At 69.7% G+C, this 18,978-nt stretch overlaps 2 protein-coding genes across 10 annotated transcripts in view; one reads left to right on the forward strand and one right to left on the reverse strand.

Annotated features, from left to right (window-relative positions):
• The window catches only part of MYO18A (myosin XVIIIA), a 43,755-nt gene extending 38,108 nt beyond the window's left edge, over nt 1-5,647 (reverse strand). For all 9 annotated transcript variants that reach the window (XM_059717425.1, XM_059717424.1, XM_059717423.1 and 6 more), the window contains exon 1: nt 4,541-5,647. In XM_059717425.1, coding sequence (XP_059573408.1) covers nt 4,541-5,572 — 1,032 coding nt within the window. In that variant the 5' untranslated portion in view covers nt 5,573-5,647. The remainder of the gene's footprint in view (nt 1-4,540) is intronic.
• Nucleotides 5,648-12,832: 7,185 nt separating this feature from the next.
• CRYBA1 (crystallin beta A1) lies at nt 12,833-18,889 on the forward strand. Its single transcript, XM_006272718.4, has 6 exons — nt 12,833-16,025; nt 16,819-16,883; nt 17,222-17,340; nt 17,595-17,736; nt 18,123-18,265; nt 18,570-18,889. Exons 1-6 carry the CDS (start codon nt 15,836-15,838, stop codon nt 18,715-18,717), a joined length of 807 nt encoding a protein of 268 aa, XP_006272780.2. The 5' UTR covers nt 12,833-15,835; the 3' UTR covers nt 18,718-18,889.
• Nucleotides 18,890-18,978: the final 89 nt, after the last annotated feature.

Genomic DNA, 18,978 nt, shown 5'->3' on the forward strand with positions numbered 1-18,978 from the left:
CCTGGCCCTGCCAGGGCCCCTGCTCGCCAGCCTGGCCCCGGGTTGCACAGAGCCCCATCCGAGGAAGGATCAGGCCAGGCCCCCAGGGACATGGGGGCACCCCCACCCCCACAGCAGGGCCCTGGTGCTGCCCGCGCTCCCCGATCCCCTTTTGCAAACCTCCGGCATAAACGTATGCCCATTCCCTTGGCAATGAGGGGAAACAAAATGAAGGACACGGGGAAGCAGGATGTGGAGTGGTACACGCGGGCTGGGGTGACATGTGGAGGGTGTCCCAGCTTCCCCCCAGACCAGCCTGCACCCCAGGAAGAGCGCACAAACACCCCCTGCCTCGCAGCGCGGCAGCACCGACGCCACGAGCACCGCAGCCCCCGGGCAGCTGGGTACGGCACCGAGCAGGCTGGAAAGGCCTGGCAGCGCCTGCATGAAAGCGAGGGGCCGGCTCCCCCAATGCACGTCCCAGTCCAACGCTCCCGGGCTGCCAGGTGGAGCCGAGGCAGCAGGGACAGGCCGGGGGTTTCCTCGGAGCAGGAGCTGGAGCCGTGGCTGGGCTGGCGCTAGCTCCACGCTCCCAGCGATGGCTCCGGGTCAGACCTGACGGGAAGAGGCTCTTGTGCGGCTGGCCCAGGGCCAGAGCGCAGCCCGCACGCTCCCTCCGGCGCTTACGGGAACAGCCGTGTCCCGTGACCCCGCGCGGGCACGCGCCAGGAGCACCGGTGCCCGAGGGGGTGCGCAAGTGCACGAGCATCCCTGGCCGCCTGCAGAAGCGCCCAAAGGTCACGGGCCCCCGGGGGCCACGCGGTCAGAGGAGCCGCAAGACCTGCCGACGACCCAGCGTGGGGCTCTGCCCACTCCCAGGCGGCCCCCAGCCCCCGACTCCCGCCCCTGCTGCCCCAGTTTCCCCCAAAGCAGTCCCACAGGGCACATCCCCGTGCGCACGCCCGTGGACCCCAGCCAAGGCAGGGGGCCCTGGCCGCCCGCTCCAGCCCCGCCAGGACACGAGACAACACACAGGCAGATTCCTACGCGGCCCCTGGGGACGGAGCCGGCGCAGCTCGTTAGCACAGGCCACGCTCCAGCCCTCCCTGCTTCCTGGAAACGGGGAAGAGGGCAAAGGTCTGCGGAGCAGCGTGCAGGCTGCCGGGGGCCAGGCGCACAATAGCCAGGAGCACGGCAGGAAGCCGGACAGAGCTCTGGAGCCAGGCCCCGTGACCACCCGGGCGCTCGAGCCCAGCCTGCTCCACGCCCCGGGCACGCACCCTTTGCAGACCAGCACCGCCAGGCGAAGCACGAAGCCACGCCGAGACCCCCCGCTCACTGCCCCATGCCGGGGCCACGCTGGCCCCTGCTCCCAGCCCAGACGTGGCACGGCTGGGTGCCAGCCCCACGGAGGAGCCGTGCGGCACACCCAGGGGCAGGGCACCGGCTTCGCCGCCCCACAGACGGGGCGTGATGCACGGCGCAGGAATCCAGCCCGGCTGCAGCCTGGGGCGCCGGGAGGAGGGCAGGCGCGGGCGAGGATGCCGGTGCCGCCCGCCCCACCGATACCGGCATGAGTCTGCAGAGCTGGATGCGCCCTGGGCTGCAGGGCGGGGAGCACCGCGGGTGGCGAAACCCAGAGTGGGGCAGAGCTGCTGCGGGGTCCGGTGCACAGGCAGAGAGGGTCCCACCACCCCCTGCCACCGGCCGCCAGCTCAGCCCCGCAGCTGGTGCCGGAGCCCAGGAGGCAGGCGCTGGCACGATTGCTCCCTGACCTTCACGCCGGGCGCAGCCGCTCTCCTTGCCCCCAGCGCTGCGGAGCAGCTGGGGGAGGCGAGCGATGCCCAGGCAGGCAGAGCAGCCCTGGGGCTGCCGGAAGCTGCTGGGCCCTGGCGCCGGCGCACCCAGGAAGGGCAGCGCCTGGCCCTTTCCATGCCCCCGGGGGTCCCTGCTCCCTGCCCGGGGCTCAGGAATGCGGCACTCGCCGGCTGGACCCTGCTCTCGGCTCGCAGCAAGCATTTCTGCTCCACCAGCAGATTCCTCTCATTCCTCCCCCAGCCCCAGCGAGAGGCCGTGGCTGCACCTTCCCTGGCCTGACACGCGCCGGCTCCCGCCCCGGGCCTGCTGCTCCCGGGCAGAGGACCCCACCTCCGGCCCCGCTCTGGGATCTTAGCGGCTGCAGCACCCAGCAAGCACCCGCGTGCCAAGCCCTGAGCTCTGCAGCCGCCCGCCCTCCGCAGGGCACCCCGACACCTCCCCGGGCGAAAGGGCCAGGTTGGGCCAAAGGGCGCACGGGGTCGCGCGGGGTCTTGCTGGCCCGAGCGCGGCATAGCTGTGGTCTGGAGCGGCGCGGCGCGTTTCTGGCATGCCTCGGCCGGCCGGAGCAGGCCTGCGCACGCCGGGTCCGGCCAGAGGAATGTCCCTGGTAAACAAACCCTCGCAGGCCTGGAGCGGAGCCAGCCCGGCTGGGCCAGGGCCTCGGCCTCGCTGCCATGGCAAGGTCCCGCGGCCACGGCCCCGAGTGGCTCCAGCGTGGCCGCCCTCAGCGCCGGAGACGCTGCCACTCCGGGCGCCAGGCAGACCCGTCCACCTGCCCCGAAGCCGGAGACGAGGTGGGGTGGGGGTGACCCATCCAGGCGCCCCCCTGCCACGTCCCGAGGCAGCTCAGGGCCAGGTGGCAGGGAGCAGGCTGCCCGTGACCGGTCAAGGCCACGCATCCTGCCTCGGTGCCACGGGCCCAGCTGGTTTGATGCAGGATGGACCCCCGACACCCGGCACGGGGGCCACGCTGGGCCCGGCCTGGCATGGTGATGCTGCCCAGACCACGGGCACCTTGGGGAGGATTCCCGGGGGCTCCCAAGCGGCTCCTGCCTTGCCAGCGCTGGATGAAACAGAGCGCGCACACCCCACCCCACCACGCAGTGACCCAAGCACCGCACGGCCTGCACACCTGCACCACAGCGGCACTGCCCTCGTGTGCCCCATGCCCACCGGCTGGTGCTGGCCTGGGATGAGCAGGTGGCCGCAGGGTCTTCACTGTAGGAGCCACGCTTGGCCCCGCACGCACAGCGACAAGTTCCCCCCCCGCCGCTCCGCGCTGAGGAGGGGTTTCCAAAGCAAGCGCCCAAAATATGTAGATCATTTCCTGCTCGACACAGAAAAAGCAGCGTTTTAATTTAAATTAGGAACAGAAACATTCCAGGGAGCCTGGCGGGGCCGGGGGAGCCGGGGCGGAGCTGCCACAGGCCTGCAGGCCCCGCCAAGCCCCGGGGCGGGCGCAGCACCCCAGGCTCTCCCGGGCCCCGGGGCAGTGTGCGAGCCAGCCAGGCGCCAAGGCGGAGCACGCGGGGAGCCCCATGCTGCTCCGGGCCCCACGCGGCAGGAGGGACGGGGCCCTCCACCGACAGCTGCACGCGGACACCGCGCGCGTCCCTCCAGGGCTCTGCACCAGCACCCGTGGCCCAAAGCCCCTCGCTGCCCTGGCACAGCCACCTGCCCCCGAGAGCGGGTGCATGGCCCGGCTGCAGAGGTGCATGCGGGTGAGCCGGTGCCCGCAGGCACCGTCCTCATCAGGGCATCCTGGCCCCTGACTCGGAGCTCCTAGCCCTGCCCTCCCCCGGGGCCGGCACGGCGGGGGGCCAGTTTGTGCCACCTCATTGCACCCGCCAGCACCAGCTCCACTGGCACCAATGCACGGGTGCACAGGCGCTGGGACGTACGAGCCGGGGGGGAAGAGCATGGGGCTGCCTCAGCCTTGCCAGCAGATAAGTAGCGGGGACGGCAGCTCCCTGGCCTTGGCAGCCCCCACGGGTCTCCGGCCTGACCCAGCCAGGCCGTGCTGGGCTCACAAAGGGAGCGCCCGGCACCCCACCTCCCAGACGGCTCCAGCACCAGGGAGTCGAGCCCCTTGCACAGCGGGACTGGATGGCGTCAGACAGATATGCCCCACAGACGGGCTTGGGGACGTGCATGGGGCTGCAGGCACTGCACAGGCCCACACAGATGCATGCACACAGACATTTGCACAGATGGTTTTGCAGCTGGAGGCTGCAGACCCTGAGCCAGGCCGGCCGGCCCGCCGGGACCCCGCCGGTCAGGCCCCGGGTGTCTGCAGCTGCAGACGCGCTCCGGCTCACAGCCACAAACCAGCTCCTGAAACTCCGGCGAGCCTCCCACCACCCGTCCAGGGCAAGCCGGGTCACACCGGGGACCCTGCACCCAGAGGATACGCACCCCAGGTCTCCCGAATGCACCTCGGGCACTGCTGCGCCAGGGAAAAGATGAAGTCTGCCCCTACCCAGGCTTTGGGTCTCTAAATCCCACTTTCCACGGGAGAGACCCAGAAGGCCCCAAGCAGACGCACGAGTTCACCAGCAGCCGGAGCGAGCGACCACGCTGCCGGCAGCGCCAGCCCCGGGCACGGCTTCCAAACCGGCCCCGCGAACCCTCCCTCTGGTTGCGGCTGTGCCCTCGTCACCCACAGCCCCCCCCACCGCCGGTGACGGAGCTCGCGGGGCTCAGGCTGGGCGCGCGGCCGGGCACGGGCACGGCGGGTACTCACGTCGACAGCGGCTCTGCGCGGCCCCGCGCTGCCCCGCAGCCAGCAGCAGCTCAGCTCGCTCAGCTCCAGGATAGGCTGCACCTTCAGCCGCACCGTGTCGCCCGACTGCCGGATCATCTCCACGATCTCGTCCCGGGACTTGCTCTCCACATTGCGGCCGTTGATCTCCACCAGCCGGTCGCCCGGCACCAGCCCCAGCGCCAGGTCCTTGGTGCCGGCGCCCGGCTCGGCGAAGTGCACCACGCGCCGGTACACCTGCCCGTCGGGCGCCCGGTCCAGCAGGGTGGTGCGGCGCAACGAGAAGCCGAAGTCGCCCGTGTTGCGCCGCTGCAGCTCCAGCTCCCGGGGCGCCGCGGGCTGGGGGGGCACCACGGCCGGCAGCCGCAGCTCGGCCGCGAACCGCTTGCCAACGAGCTCGGGCACCCGGGAGCGCGGGGCCAAGGAGGAGGAGGAGGAGGAGGAGGACGGGGGCCGCGGGTGGCCCGGGGGCGCGCCCTGCTTGGCCAGCTGCATCTCCAGCGTCCGGGCCTCCACCTGCGGGGAGGGGGCGGCCGAGTGCTCGGAGGGCGTGGAGGTCTCGGACGCGCTCTCGTCGCGGCTCCGCTGGGAAAAGGAGAAGCGCTTGACGATCATCTGCGAGTTCTGCTTGGCCAGCGAGCCGAACTTGGCGGCCCGCTGCAGCACCGAGCCCTTGAAGTTGCCATCGTCCACCTTGAGGTCGTCGCTGGAGCTGGCCGTGCTGAGCTGGCCCGAGTCCAGCACCACGCTGCCGCGGTGCCCGTCGGCCTCGATGTCGGTGAGGTGCAAGTCGGAGCCGCTGGCCACCTTGATGGGGATGGGGTGGGAGATCTCCAGGCGCGCCCGCGACTCCCGCTTGGAGCCCCGGTTGAGGTTGAAGAAGCCGCGGCGCAGGCTCATCTCTTCCAGGCTCCGCAGCTCGGCCGCCGACATCCGCTCCTTCTTCTCCTTCTTGTCCTTCTTCTCCTTGCGCGACCCATCCCTCTCCTTGTCCTTCTTCATCAGGTTGAACATGGCTGCGGGGCGGCACCCGGGGAGCGCGCGGCTCCACGCGGCAGGAGGCGGATGGCAGCTCCCGTGCCACTGGGGCTCTGCAAGAGACATGCGGGAGACCCCGGGTTAGCAATGGACGGACAGACGGACACCCCCGGCCTCTCCCGGAGCCAGAACCAGCAACCTGGAGCTACCAGCTCGGGCACCCACCCACAAGTGAGGCCCGTCCAGGATGGATCCCAGCAAATGACCCCCTCACGGCCACCCCGAGCAAGCGCCGGAGCAGGATTATGCAGCCTCCGATGGAAGTGCTGCCCGGCCCTGCTGCTACGTCGGGGCGCAGGTCTCGCCCAGCACATCCTCGCGCTCCCGGCTGCACGGGCGCCCTGCAGAGCCATGGCGAGGCCCTGCAGCAAGGGTCTCGCGCCCACTTGCTCAAAAAGCTCCTTGTTCCAGGGAACAGAGGCCTCTGTCAGGGCCTGGTCTGGCCCCATGGTGCCTCCGCGCTTGCCCCTGGGAAAAGGGCGGGTGGGCGCAGGGCAGCAGGGAGGAGCGCGGGACCCCGGCCAGCAATCACCGTCATTAGGACAGCAAGTGGTGGGACCCTGGGAAAGCACGACGCTGCAGGGCGGCTAAAATTAGCTGGAGCCGCGCAGAACCCGTGACGCCCCGAGTGACCTCCAGAACAGTGGCTCTTTCATCCCGGGGCCGCCCCAGTCTGGAGGGAGGCGGGGGGAGAGGCAGGCAGCCACATCCCCGTGCCCATCCCAGCAACGGGGCAAAAGACCTGGCCAGGGACACATCCCCACCTGCCTCCGCTACACAGCTCCTGGCCAGGCCACGAGGGACGGCATGTGCCGGTGCCCCCAGGACCTCGCACATGCGAGGCAAGCGGATGGGCTGGAGGCACCAAGACAGGACGCAGACCCCCGAGCATGGGCACCGGCTGGGCAGCAGCTCCCCGGGCCCGCCCTGCGGCAGAGGCGCCAGGCGGCTCCGCGGGACCGTTTGCTTCCACAAACAAGTCACAACCCGGATGGAGGCCCTGGCAGGACCCCGGCTGCATGTAACTCGCAGGAAGCCAGGCTGCTCCAGCCCACAGTGCCCGGGACAGGCAGGGAAGTGCTCGGGAGCGGTGCTGCTGGCTCTCAGCCCAGGGCCCTTTCAGAGGCCACGTGCCGTGCACCCGCCCTGAGCGAGAGCCCTGGGAAGCAGAGGTCAGCGACGGCCCAGCGGAAAGGGCAGGAGAGCCGGGAGCAACGGCACCATCTCCGGATGCAGGGCAGGGCAGCGGCTTGTCCTGCTCATGCACACAGCACCGCTTGCGTCCATTCTGCAGATGGACACGCTGAGGCCCAGAGGGGGAAGGGGCAGAGCCCGCAGATCCCAGGTGCCTGGCTGCCTGCTCCTCCGCTGCACCGGGCCTATTTCCCTCTGGCTCCCAAGGCCCGGAGGGAGCAGAGCGCTACGGGTGTCAGATCCGCCGGCTCCTACCTGCTCCCCCAGGCCCGGCAGACGCGGGCTGTGCCGCACGCAGGCGACTCCCTCCCGGGCAGGGAGCACGTGGGCGGGGAGGTGGGAACCTGAGTCAGGAGAAAAACCTGCTCCCCTGCCAGGAGCTCCTGGCACCCGGTTTCGCTGCCAGCTGTGCACCCGCCGACGGGACCCAGGGCACCCGGGCCTGGCTGCTGGCAGGAGGAGACTGGGCGCAACGGCTGCAGGCCTGGGCCAACAATCAGGTCCCCATGGAGGCTCCTGCTGGGCACCCGCTACTCCGCAGGAGCTGCCGTGAGTCTGCACCGCAGCAAGTCAGAGCTGCGCCGCGGGCGCTAAGCCCCATCTCGCTGCGACTGGAGCAGCCTGGGCCACGCTGCCGCTTCCTGGGGCATGCCCACGCCACCGTCCTTCGCTCCCAGCCCCCAGGCCAGGACTGTCCCTGCGGAGGGATGGGCACTGACCTGCCCGGAGAGGCAGGGACGGAAGCAGCGGTGCCGGGCACCGGTCCCTTGCACGCGTGTACCTGTGCCCTTTCCCAGCCTGCTTTGCAGCCGGCACTGCTGCTGGCCTCTCCCATACGGCCAGGTGCACCCTGCCACCCGCCTGCAGCCGGCTCCTCCCCGGGGACGTGCTCAGCAGCAGGACACTCCCCTTGGCCCAGCCCGAGGCCGGAGCAGGAAGCACTCGGCAAGGCCCACACACGTCCACACCAGCCCCAGCTTTGCTGCAGCTCCTGGCTCCCAGCCCGTGCCCTGCCAGCCTTGCCCCAGCAGCTGCCCTGCGTTCCTCCCCCTCCTTATCCCAGTCAGGGCCGTGGGACTCGGGCAGGGCAGGCCCCTGGTGCTCCGCAGGCAGGGAAACTGCCAGGCCTCCAAACAGGCGGAGGCAACAACTGTGCCGGGCACGTGCGGCCCTCGCTGCAACCAGCGCCCGCTGCCGGGGGGATAACGAGATGCTGAGCCGCCCCACGTCTCCCACCCGGGACCCTGCTGCAGCAGGCCAGGGGCTGGTGGATGTGCCGCAGTGCCTGGATGGCACAGGCCCTCTCTGCCAGTGCCGACCGCTGCCCACTTCTCTGCCCTCTCGCCGGGTGCCTCAATGCCCCCGGGCACGACCGCAATGAACCCGGGCCTGAGCCCAGCACAAGGCACTGCCCCTCCATGGGCCCAAAGGGTTCAGGCCTTGCCCTCACCAAGGAGACACCCATCCTAGGCCAGATAGGGCACGAGCTGCAAGGGAACAGCAGGGAAGCTGGGGTCTCGACCCAGGGCGGCCCAGCTCCTGCCCCACAAACCGCGGACAGCAGTCAGGGGCACCACCGGCCCTCCAGGAGCCAGGTTTCCCCCGTGCAGGGGGCACAGATGGACCGGGATGCTGGCAGGACAGGCCTCTCCCGCGCACGCTCCATCCCTTTGTGTCCCCGGCAGCAGGGGAGAGCAAGCGCTGCCATCTGCATGGCTAATCAGCCAGACACGCCAATTAACAGCACAGGCCACACACTCCCACCCCAGAGCCAGCCCTTTTCTATACCAGGGCAGCGAGCGGCAGGTGCAGGAGGAGCCCAGGCTCGCTGCCAGGCGGGTGTGCGGACAGACACCGCACAGCACGGGGGGAACCCGTGCCCACCCCACGCAGGGCCACAGAAGGGAGGGGCGGCCGGCCAGGACCACGGCACGCACCAGGCCACAGGCCTCTAGGATGCCACAGCATCCAGCTGCACTGCCAGGCAAGGGCACAGCACCAGGGCTCCCAGAGAGCTGTCACCAGGCCACGGGCTAAGCGTCCCCTGCAAAGCAGCTGGCTGGAAGTACCTACGCCCAGGGCTGCGCGGGAGCCCCGACTCCCTGGGGAAACTGTGTCACAGCCACAAGAAAAGCCTACCTCCAGGAGACGTTGTCCCCAGCGCTCTTGCCGAGCCTGCGGACTGGAGAGACTGTCTTTGGCTGGAGCCAAGCGCTCCCAGCACCCAGCGCCTCTCCCTGCCTCACCCTGCTGTCACGTGGTGCTCACCGGCTCCGAGGCGTATCCGGAGCAGCCGGGCAGGACGGGCGCGATTGCACAGCGCTAGCAGAGAGGAGGGGACAGCAGGCCCCGGCTCTCACCTGGAGCCTGGGAAAAGGCAGCCGGGCCCGCTGCGGGGCCAGGGACATGGGGGGAATGTGGCAGCCCCTGCACCCGTGAGGCCTCCCACCACCCAAGCACCCTGCACACCTGGTGCAGCAACGCGTGGCTCCGGGACGGCAGCAGCACCTGCGTTCCCATTCCCGGGGGCTGCCTCGCCCCCTGCTCCCCCCGCACGGGCTGCCCCGTTCAGCCTGGCAAGAGCCAGCTGGCACGCTGCGCTCGGTAGCCCTGGCGCGCCCCACCTGGCCCAGCCCGGCGCGGCCGGGAAGCTGCTCTTGAGCAACGCAGCCGAAGGCTGGTGGCCACGGGCAGGCGGTGACCTTCGCCCCGGGGAGCACCCCCTTGGCTACGGTGCCCAAGGCTTCGCGGGCACGGACACGGGCTGGCAACAGGCTCGAGCCGGGGCAAACAAGTGGCGGAGCCCCGGGGGCTGGCACCCGTGCGTGCGTGCACAGCACGCGGGCCGGGCCGGCCGGCCGGCATTCCCACGCGGGTCCGCCCCCGCCTCTCCCGCACCAGGCCGGGCCGCCGAGCCCTTGGCGCGGCCGGGCCTGGGCAGAGCGGCGCAGGGAAGTCCCGCACGGGCTCGGCGGGCCCCTGCTGCGGGGCGGGGCGGGGCGGGGCGGGGCGCGGAGGTGCCCACCTGCCCCGGCGCCGCCCCACGCAGGTCCGGGCCGGCGCGGGGCTCGGGGGCTGCAGCGCGGCCGGGCCGGGCCGGGCCGTGGGAGCGCCCCCCGCCCGCTTCCCACGGCCCCGCGCCGCCCCGCCCCGCCCCGCCGCACTCACCGCTCCGCTCCGCTCGGGCCTGCGGGCCCCGCACCGCCCCGCACGCAGCGCCCGCAGCCCCGCGCTCGCACAGGCGCGGAGCCGCCGCCGGGGCGCACCGCCCGCACCGCACCGCACCGCCCCGCCGCACGCCGCACGCAGGGGCGGAGCGGAGCGGCCCGGCCGGGGCGGAGCGCAGCGGAGCGGCTGCCTGGGCCCGGCCCCGATCCCGATCCCGATCCCGATCCCGCCGGGCCCCTCCGCTCCGCTCCGCTCCGCTCCGCACCGCACCGCCGGGCGCCTGCACGGAACGCCCCGCGGGTGGCACCCCACGCACGGCCGCGAGATGCCCCTCCGTGCACGTGCACAGGTGTGACCCCGCACGTACGTGAGACACCCCACTACCCCCAACACACACACACACACGATACCCCCCTCCGTGCACGTGCACAGGTGTGACCCCGCACGTACGTGAGACACCCCGCTACCCCCAACACACACTCGCACACGATACCCCCCTCCGGGCACGTGCACAGGTGTGACCCCGCACGTACGTGAGACACCCCGCTACCCCCAACACACACTCGCACACGATACCCCCCTCCGGGCACGTGCACAGGTGTGACCCCACACGTACGTGAGACACCCCGCTACCCCCAACACACACTCGCACACGATACCCCCCTCCGGGCACGTGCACACAGGGCATACCCTCCTCCACACGTGGACCCGAGATACCCCCAGGCACACGCACATACAAGATACCCCCCTCCAAATGTGCACACACAAGACACCCCACATGTACACACTGGCAGGACACCCCCCTCCATGCATGCACACGTGAGATGCCCCCACATATGCACACAAAATACCCCTCCATACAGGCACTCGGACGAGATGCCGCCACATGCTCGCCCCCACCCCCTGAAGTGCCGCGTCTAACTGGGGACCAGAGGGGAGCAGGGAGCGTGGCAAAGGCAGGGAGACGGGGCTGCACCGCTGGGCCTGGCCCGGCCTGCCCTTTGCGGACTCCGGCTCCCTCCCCAGCTCCATCCCACATGCACCGCCCGCTCGGGGGCTTCCCCGTGTCAGGAGCCTGTGGAGACCAGGCCAGAGGTACGGGTGAGGGGCTCGGATGCCACAGGCCAGGGGACCTGGGAAGGCTGAGCCCGGAGCCGTGCGAGCAGAGTCAGCCTCTCGGGAAGACGGGGAGGGGATGCACTAGGCACTGGCATCAGAGACACCCAGGGGATGTGGGCAAGCGCCTGAGTGACCGTGGCAGCTCTGCCAGGCCCGGGGCTCGCTGGCTCCAGCACCCAGCAGGGCTGTCTGAGCTGTCATCAGGACCCCTGCGAGGCAGCTCCGGGCGCGAGGGCATGGGCCGAGCCTTTCAAAGAAGCCCGTTGTGAGGGAGTTAGGACGTGTCCCTGGTGCCCTGGCGGTGTCCTGAGCAGGGTCTGCGGTGCTCATGAGGACATCCAGTCCTTGTGATATGAGTGATGTTATTGCAAGCGTGCTGGAGCCACAGCCAACCGTGTCACACGACCCCGATGAGCAAATGAAAGCATTGGGCCCCGTTAGATCAGCTCGTCTGCCCTTTGTCCCGCTGTGGTGCAGCCCTGCCAGGCTGTCTGGCCCAGAGACACGGCACGGCCTGGAGGGGAGCTCTCGGGGCCAGCGTGCTCAGGCAGGCAGCACGCCTGGACATGAAGAGCCGGGACGTGATCCCAGATGGTCCAGTCTGACCAAAGGGGCTGGAGCAGCCTGTCCCCACCACAGAGCTCCTCGTGCACCGCTGCGGTCACATGCCACCTGGGAGCGAAGGGAGTTTGGCCTGGCTGAAAGCACCAGCGCAGCCTCTCTTCTGCATTTATCTGTCCGCAACTGCTCCCCGCCACCCCCGTGTTTGCATCTGGTGCTGCCTCAGCCTCGGTCGCAGAGCCTAATGGTGAGAAGGGCAAAGGAAGGGCAGGCCGTGCCAGCGGCACCGAGGGCCCGTTTGATGGCCTGCGACACGGACATGGCTCCCGTGGGTGTCAACACTTGGAGCTTCCCCAGGCTCCTCCAGGAAGAGGGACGTCACGAACCCCGTTAACAGCAATGCGCTACCTGGGAAAGAAAGGGCCCCTTGGAAGTCACAGTCCTCACAGTCCCCATGGCAGAGGTGGACCCAGGAAAGGCTGAATAGCTCGTGCCAGCACTGCGCCGGGCAGAGACAGATGCTCTGAGTAGCACCAGGATCCCTCCCCTCACCGAAGCATGACACGGGGGGGCCAGAACCACAACGGACATGTGTGCACATGGAGGTCTGGGCAGCAACATGCAGAATCCCGGCAGGATCCAGGTCTCTGGGCTCGGCCGTGGCCAGAGCCAGGGTGGAGGAGCCAGAGGCCTGGGGCAGCTTGCAGAAGGCCGAGGCATTACTGGGGAAAGTGCAGGGTCCAGGCCACGCTCTGCTGCTGCGACTGCAAGTGCGTCCTGGCCCCAGGGGATTTTGCCTTTCACAGCATGCAGCAAGGAGCTCCATCACCCCCAGGGCCTGCGCCGCCCTGCGGAGAGGCACGCGTCTCCCTGAGCTGCACCCTTGGCACGGGGCCGTCCGGCGTGCTGCCTCCCCTGAGCAGCCTGGGGGCTGGCACATGTGCAGCCGTGGGCAGCTCTGAAGGCTGCAGGGACATCACGAGGCAACCAGCCCGCATGTGGCCCCCGCCAGCACCTCCTCCCTGCCCGGGGGATGCTTTCCATGCAGCTGGGCCCAGCTGGCCAGACAAAGGAGCGGAGCAGGAGCTTGGTCAGCGCAGCGAAGGGGCTGGCATTGCACGGGGCTTGCTGCACCAGATGGGCCGGGTGGGGGGAGCGTTTAACGGTTGGATTAGACACCGGCCGGAGGGGGTGGAGGGGAGCGTGACGCAGCGCACAGCTGCCTGCTTTTGTCAGCATCCCGAGGACGCGGCCTGCTCTTTGTCTTGGGCACGTGGGGCTGAGCGGTCTGGAAGGGAGCGGCACACGCAGCTCCTCCGGGGAAGAGGCATCGGCCCTGCCCTGGATCCCAGCACAGCGTCTGCGCCGGGTCCTAAGCAGGTCTCCCTGCCTCGCCCAGGGGTCCCTCTGAGCCTGGGACCTGACCTCAGGCTTCACTGGGTCCGACGAGACCTCGCAGACACCTGCGGCCCATCTCCTGCAACACCAGATCCTGTCCTGGCCTCCACAGAGCGGGGAAACAGCCCTTCCGGCCGGGCCTCCCCCTGCTCCAGCAGGTCGCGTTAGCCAGGCTCAAACACCCCGCAGCTGGGGAGCCAGACCAGGAAAGGGGGTCCCTAGCCCATGCCGGCCCCTAGCACAGGGCAGCAGGAGTGGCAGGTTCAGGGCCTGGGGAGCAATGGAGACAGTTACCTGCTCGGCCCCCGTGCCCCTGGCCAGCATCGGGACCGAGGCCCCAGCATCTCACTGAGGGGGCAGACCCTCTCGCCAGGGCCCTGGGACTGCCCCCCAGCAGCGGAGAACCGGACCCTTACTGCCACTGCCTGCGGCCCCAGCGGTTCCCTGAGGCTTGGCGCGTGACGCCGCCAAGGCCACCGAGGGAGTCGGTGCCAGAGCCAGGCCCTGAGATCCAGGCCGCTCCATCGGCGTGGACCGCGGTGTCTCCAGGGGCACTGCCCAGCCGGATCCAGGGCAGGGGAGCACCGGGGACCCCTCGCCTCTCATGTCCCCCACCACCGCTCAGCCACAGGCTCTGGCTCGGTGCTGAAGCAGGACAGCGACGGGGCTGCAGACAGTGCAGGATTCTCCTCCCGTCCCCTACGCTGGAGCCCCCGCGCCCACCAGCCGCCCCGGGCAGTCCCAGGAAGCTGCCAGAGCCGCCCAATTGTGAGTGGCAGCCCCTGAAGAATTTTTTGTGTGTGTCAACGTCATCTGTCCGGCCACCAGCCGGACGCCGGAACCGCCATCGGCCACCCGACCGGGGTGGCCCCAAGATCCACATGGCAAACAGACTTTTCAATAGTCCCAGGAAGCTGCCAGGCCCCGAGCCCCGGGGGAGGGGGCTCCCCTGCGCAGGGCCTTGCGCAGCAGGCTCTGCAGCCAGGCAGGCCACAAGCAGCTGGGGAAGCCCCGGGTGGGAGCGCACACGTGATGCTGCCGGCAGACAGACGGCTCCGGTGCTCACGATTCGCTCTCCCTCTAGCGGCCCGACACGAAACCGGCTGGCCCGGCCACGGGTCCCCTGGCAGCCCTGGCTCCAGCCGTCTGTGCCAGGCACAGGGCGCGGGTCTGCCCGAATGCAGCCACGCGCAGGACAGCGCTGCCGACCACTGGACCTGCTGCTTCTTTAACCTCAGAGCCAGCTCCAGGCACCTCCACCGAGACCCGGCGTAGCCGCCTGCCTGGGCCCGGCGCTGGGCCTGGCTCTCCAGGGACCACGAGTGGCTGCGGAGATGTGCTGGGCCCTGCTGCAGCAAGAGCAGGTGGAGAGTGGGGCAAAGCAGCATAACCGCGCTGAGTCCACCTCGGAGGAAGGTGCTTAATTGCTTCGCCCCTGGGTGCAGGGTGGGTGCAGGTGTGTCCTGGGGAGGAGTCAGGAATAGCAGGGGGTGGGTGAGATGCCCGCCAGCTGCCAGGCTCCTGGAAATGCCCTGATGCTTGCAGGTGCATTGACGCTCCCCTGCACGCACAGCTTATGGCTCTGCAACACGGAGGGAAGGCGGCATCTCTGGACCCCGGACCTGCCTGGGAAAGCCCGTCCTCTTCCAGGCAGGGGCTGAGCTCTCCGGGCAGGGGAGCAGAGGCCTGTGGGCCCCCACCTGCAATCCTGACCACACCGGGGAGGAGCGCCCGTGTCAGGCCAGGAGCCCCAGGCAGGGCCACGGGGGCCGGCGCTGACGGGGCTCTTTGTTTTGTCCCCTGTTGCTGCTTAGCGGGGAACAAAAGGGGCAGTCAGGCGGCACATCGGCCTCTTTGTGTCCCGGCCGGCGAAGCGCTGAGCCCGCGGCCCGCCCGCACGCCTGGCCCCATTACCTCACTCCCTCGGAGAGCACCGTGGGCGCCCTCCCGGCTTCCTCTGCGTCAGACCCCGAAGGCCTTGCAGCCAGGGGAGGCCTGGCCGGACCCCCTGCCAGTCTCCCAGGAGGGGCCCAGGCTGCGAGGCCGTGGGGCTCCCCAAAGGGCCTGGACGGTGCTGCCCGTGCAGGGTTGCTGGGGTAAGCCCTGGGCTCAGGCCGAGGACAGCACCTGGGCACCATGGGTGCCCACCGCCTGTCCCAGAGCCACGTGTGGGACATGCATGCACACCGTGATGGGGGGGAGAGGGGGACCACGACACACGTGTGCAAAGCCTGGCTGCAGACATGCCCCCACTCTACTTTCTCCGGACACGCTTTGCCGGCGCGAGCCCTGTGTGCTGAGGGCGCCACCGACCCAGTAGCGATGCCACAACCGGCTGAGACGGGCCCGTGGCCCTGTGCCGGGGCCTGCGCCAGAGGTGGGTTGTCACTGCCCCGGGTGGGCACGTCTAGGCTCTGCCACCCTTTGCAACCCCCCTGGCCAGTCCCACAGCTGCCCTGTGCCTCAGTTTCCCCAGCTGCAGGACGAGGCTAGCAGCAATGTCTCGGCAAGGGGGTGAACCTGGGGCTCAGCCCCGACCAGGGCCTGAGGGAGCCGAGCAGGGTGCTCCAGTCCCACTTGCTGGGTCTCCCCCCCAAGCCAGGGGCCTTTCTGGGCAGGCCCCAAGCGTCTCCCCGCTGGGGGTGGCAAGCAGCCCCCACCTCGCCCCACGGACAGCGCTGCTGCCAGCCTGGAAAGACCCAGAGCGGCCAAACCGTGGAGTCACGCGCACCCCAGATTAGCCACGCGACAGCCCCTGGCTCGTGCCCGGTGGTTTGTTTCAATGGGGTTTTCGGAGGAATGCGGCCGCGCCGCCGGGCTGAGCTGCCGAAATCTCCGGGGATCAGCGGGAGACAATGGCAGAGAAAGCATTGTGCTGACAACTCCGCAAAGCCGGCCCGCCGCCCGCCGGCCCCGGGACTATATAAAAGCCCGGGCGCTGCAGCACGCAGACGTTACATGGAAGACCCCGCCGCACAGACCGAGCTAGGTGAGTGTGGGCTCAGCTCGCAGCTCTTCCTGCCCCATCTCCCAGCCTCCCTCCTTGTGCCGCTCTCCCGCACACGCGGACGGCTGGACAGGCCTTCCCTGCCTGGCTCCGTCTCCCTCCTGCCTCGCAAAGCCCGTGTCCGCCCAGGCTCCGGGTGCATCCCATCGGCAGCTGCTTGGGCTTTCCCGGACCGTGACAACCCCAGCGGGACAGGCGTGAGAGCCAGGCACGACCGCCTGGCCCCCCCAGGCTGCCCCACCCCTGTATCTGCCCCAGCTCCTTCACCTTCAGTCTGGGCAGGACAACGGGAAGAGACACCCGTGATTGGGGGCAGACAACGAGACATCCCTCCGGCCGTGGGCAGGGGCAGTGTGCCAGGGAGCCAGGCTGGGAAAGGCTAACCCCATCCAGCTGGGGGTCTTTGCTAATGAACCCAGCTGTTCTGCAGCCCGCGAAGCCAGGAGAGTGCCACGGGGTCACCCACAGTGGCCTCCCGCTGTGGAGGATGCCGTCCAGCTGGCATCCCCAGGCTGGGGGCTCAGCCAGCTGGAGAGCAGGCCCCAGCCCCAGGGACTCGCCCGGCCAGGCAGGCAGGGGCTCTGGGCAGCTCCGTCCAGCCCTGCCTGCAGCCGCGGGCTGGTGCAACATGCCCGGCCGGGCTGAGCGGCACTGCCCTCCTCTGGGGACGCGTGGCAGCGTGCCTGGACGTCCGCATGTGCAGGGCGCAGGCAGGCTCTCTCCCACGGCCCGCTGGGTGACCGAGCCACACGTGTCCCTCTTCCTCCACTTCCAGACTCCACTCCAGTTGCCAGGATGGCGCAGACGAACCCCCTGCCTGTCCCGACGGGCCCCTGGAAGGTACGTCCCGGCCGCTGCCAGGCCCGGGCTGCAGCAGCCCCCAAACGTGGCTCGGATGGGGCAGCCAAGGGGCCTGGCCCGGGGTCCCGCGCAGCACAGGGCAGGGCTCAGAGATCTGCAGGTGGCCAGGCCACGGGCCGGTGACAGGTGACGACCGAGGGGCCAGGGCAGGTGGCTGGAAGAAGCCACGCACGTTGCAAGGAGCAGCCGTGGGCAGGGCAGGGTGGAAGGGAGCACGGGGGGCAGCAGGCGGGGGACGAAGCTGGACCAGACAGAGCATCGGGCATCCAAGGGGCGCCGGGCGGCTAACGTGGCCACAGACTCTCCCTCCCTCCCAGATCACCCTGTACGACCAGGAGAACTTCCAGGGCAAGCGCATGGAGTTCACCACCTCCTGCGCCAACATCATGGAGTGCAGCTTCGACAACATCCGCTCCCTGAAGGTGGACTGCGGCGCGTGAGTACCGGTGGCCGTGGCGGGCCCAGTGCCCCCCCTTGCTGCCAATGCTGCCCCCATAACTAACCGCCGCTGTTCAGCTTCGTGCTGCTCACGGGCATGGCATGCACCCCCACTCCGTGCAACGCCGGTGGGCTCTGTGCGGCCAGGATGCAGGGGCCACGTCCCCGTGGCTGCGTGCATGGCACCAGCACTGCCTGCCCCAGCCCCTGGGGCCCGGGACAGCCCTGGCACCTCTCGCTCTGTCCCCGCAGCTGGATCGGCTACGAGCACACGGGCTTCTGCGGGCAGCAGTTCACCCTGGAGAGGGGCGAGTACCCCCGCTGGGATGCCTGGAGCGGGAGCAACGCCTACCACGTCGAGCGCCTCATGTCCTTCCGCCCCATCGGCTCCGCGGTAAGCGCTGCCCGCCCCGGGGCCAGCTCCCTTCCCAAGGTCCTGTGAAGAAGCCTTAGCAGCTGCCAGCTAAACAGGGGAAGCCTAGCTGCAGGTCCCTGGGCCGTGCCCGGTTTGCTAGGTGTGCTCGGGCCCCGTCCTCCTTGCAGCGCTCAAAGCAGGTGCAGCCCAGGAGCTGCCAAAATCTTCGGGGCCCCAGCAGGTTTGGGGACCCAGCCCCGCACACCTTCCCCCACGTGCCTGCCTGGGAGCTCCCCGTGCAGAGCACAATGCTCTTGGTCTGGAGCCGCAGCTGCGAGTAGCAATAAGGGGAGCCCAAAAGCCACAGCCGTGCCAGGGGGATGCTGCCCGCACTCCCCTCTCACCGTGCTCCCCTCCGCGGCCAGAACCACAAGGAGTCCAAGATCACCCTCTTCGAGAAGGAGAACTTCCTGGGCCGGCAGTGGGAGATCGGCGATGACTACCCCTCGCTGCAGGCCATGGGCTGGGCCAACAACGAAGTGGGCTCCATGAAGGTCCTGTGCGGCGCGTAAGTCCAGGCTCGCGGGACGTGCCCCGGGGACGCAGACCCACCATGTACGGTTTGCAGCGGGGCTGTGGGGCTTCCTCCAGTTAAACCCCTCTAGGCAGGGTCCGCTGCAGCTTCGCGGGCCCGTTGGTGGTCTCCAGCCCTGGGGGTGGCAGTGGGGTAGGGGGAGGACGTGGCACAGGGAAGTTCGTGGCTGTGGAAGGAGCTCGCAGGCCACGCAGCCCTGGCACCAACCCCGCGGGGTGGGCTGGGGCAGCTCCTGTTCCCCGTGTCCTCACGCCCGGGTCCGTCTGTCTGGTTGCAGCTGGGCTTGCTACCAGTACCCTGGCTATCGCGGCTACCAGTACATCCTGGAGTCCGACCACCACGGAGGAGACTACAAGCACTGGAGAGAGTGGGGCTCCCACGCCCAGACCTTCCAGATCCAGTCCCTCCGCCGCATCCAGCAGTAGGCAGCCGTGCCCGCGGGCGCCCTGCTTCCCTCCCGCCGGGCCAGCCTCTTGCGCCGGCCCCCTTGGTGCTAACACCCCCCACCCTGACCATGTAACCAGCACACCGAACCGATTCCTGTACTCTAGCGCGACGGCTTCGGGGCCCTCCCAGCCGCCAATAAAGGTGCCTGAAACCCAGACCCGCCGCGTGGTGGTGATTGCAGCCCTGCTGAGGGTGGTCGTGGCGGAGGGGTTCAGTCTCTCCCATGCTGCAGGGGCACA

The sequence above is a fragment of the Alligator mississippiensis genome, chromosome 14, assembly GCF_030867095.1.
Source record: "Alligator mississippiensis isolate rAllMis1 chromosome 14, rAllMis1, whole genome shotgun sequence".
NCBI lineage: Eukaryota > Metazoa > Chordata > Crocodylia > Alligatoridae > Alligator > Alligator mississippiensis.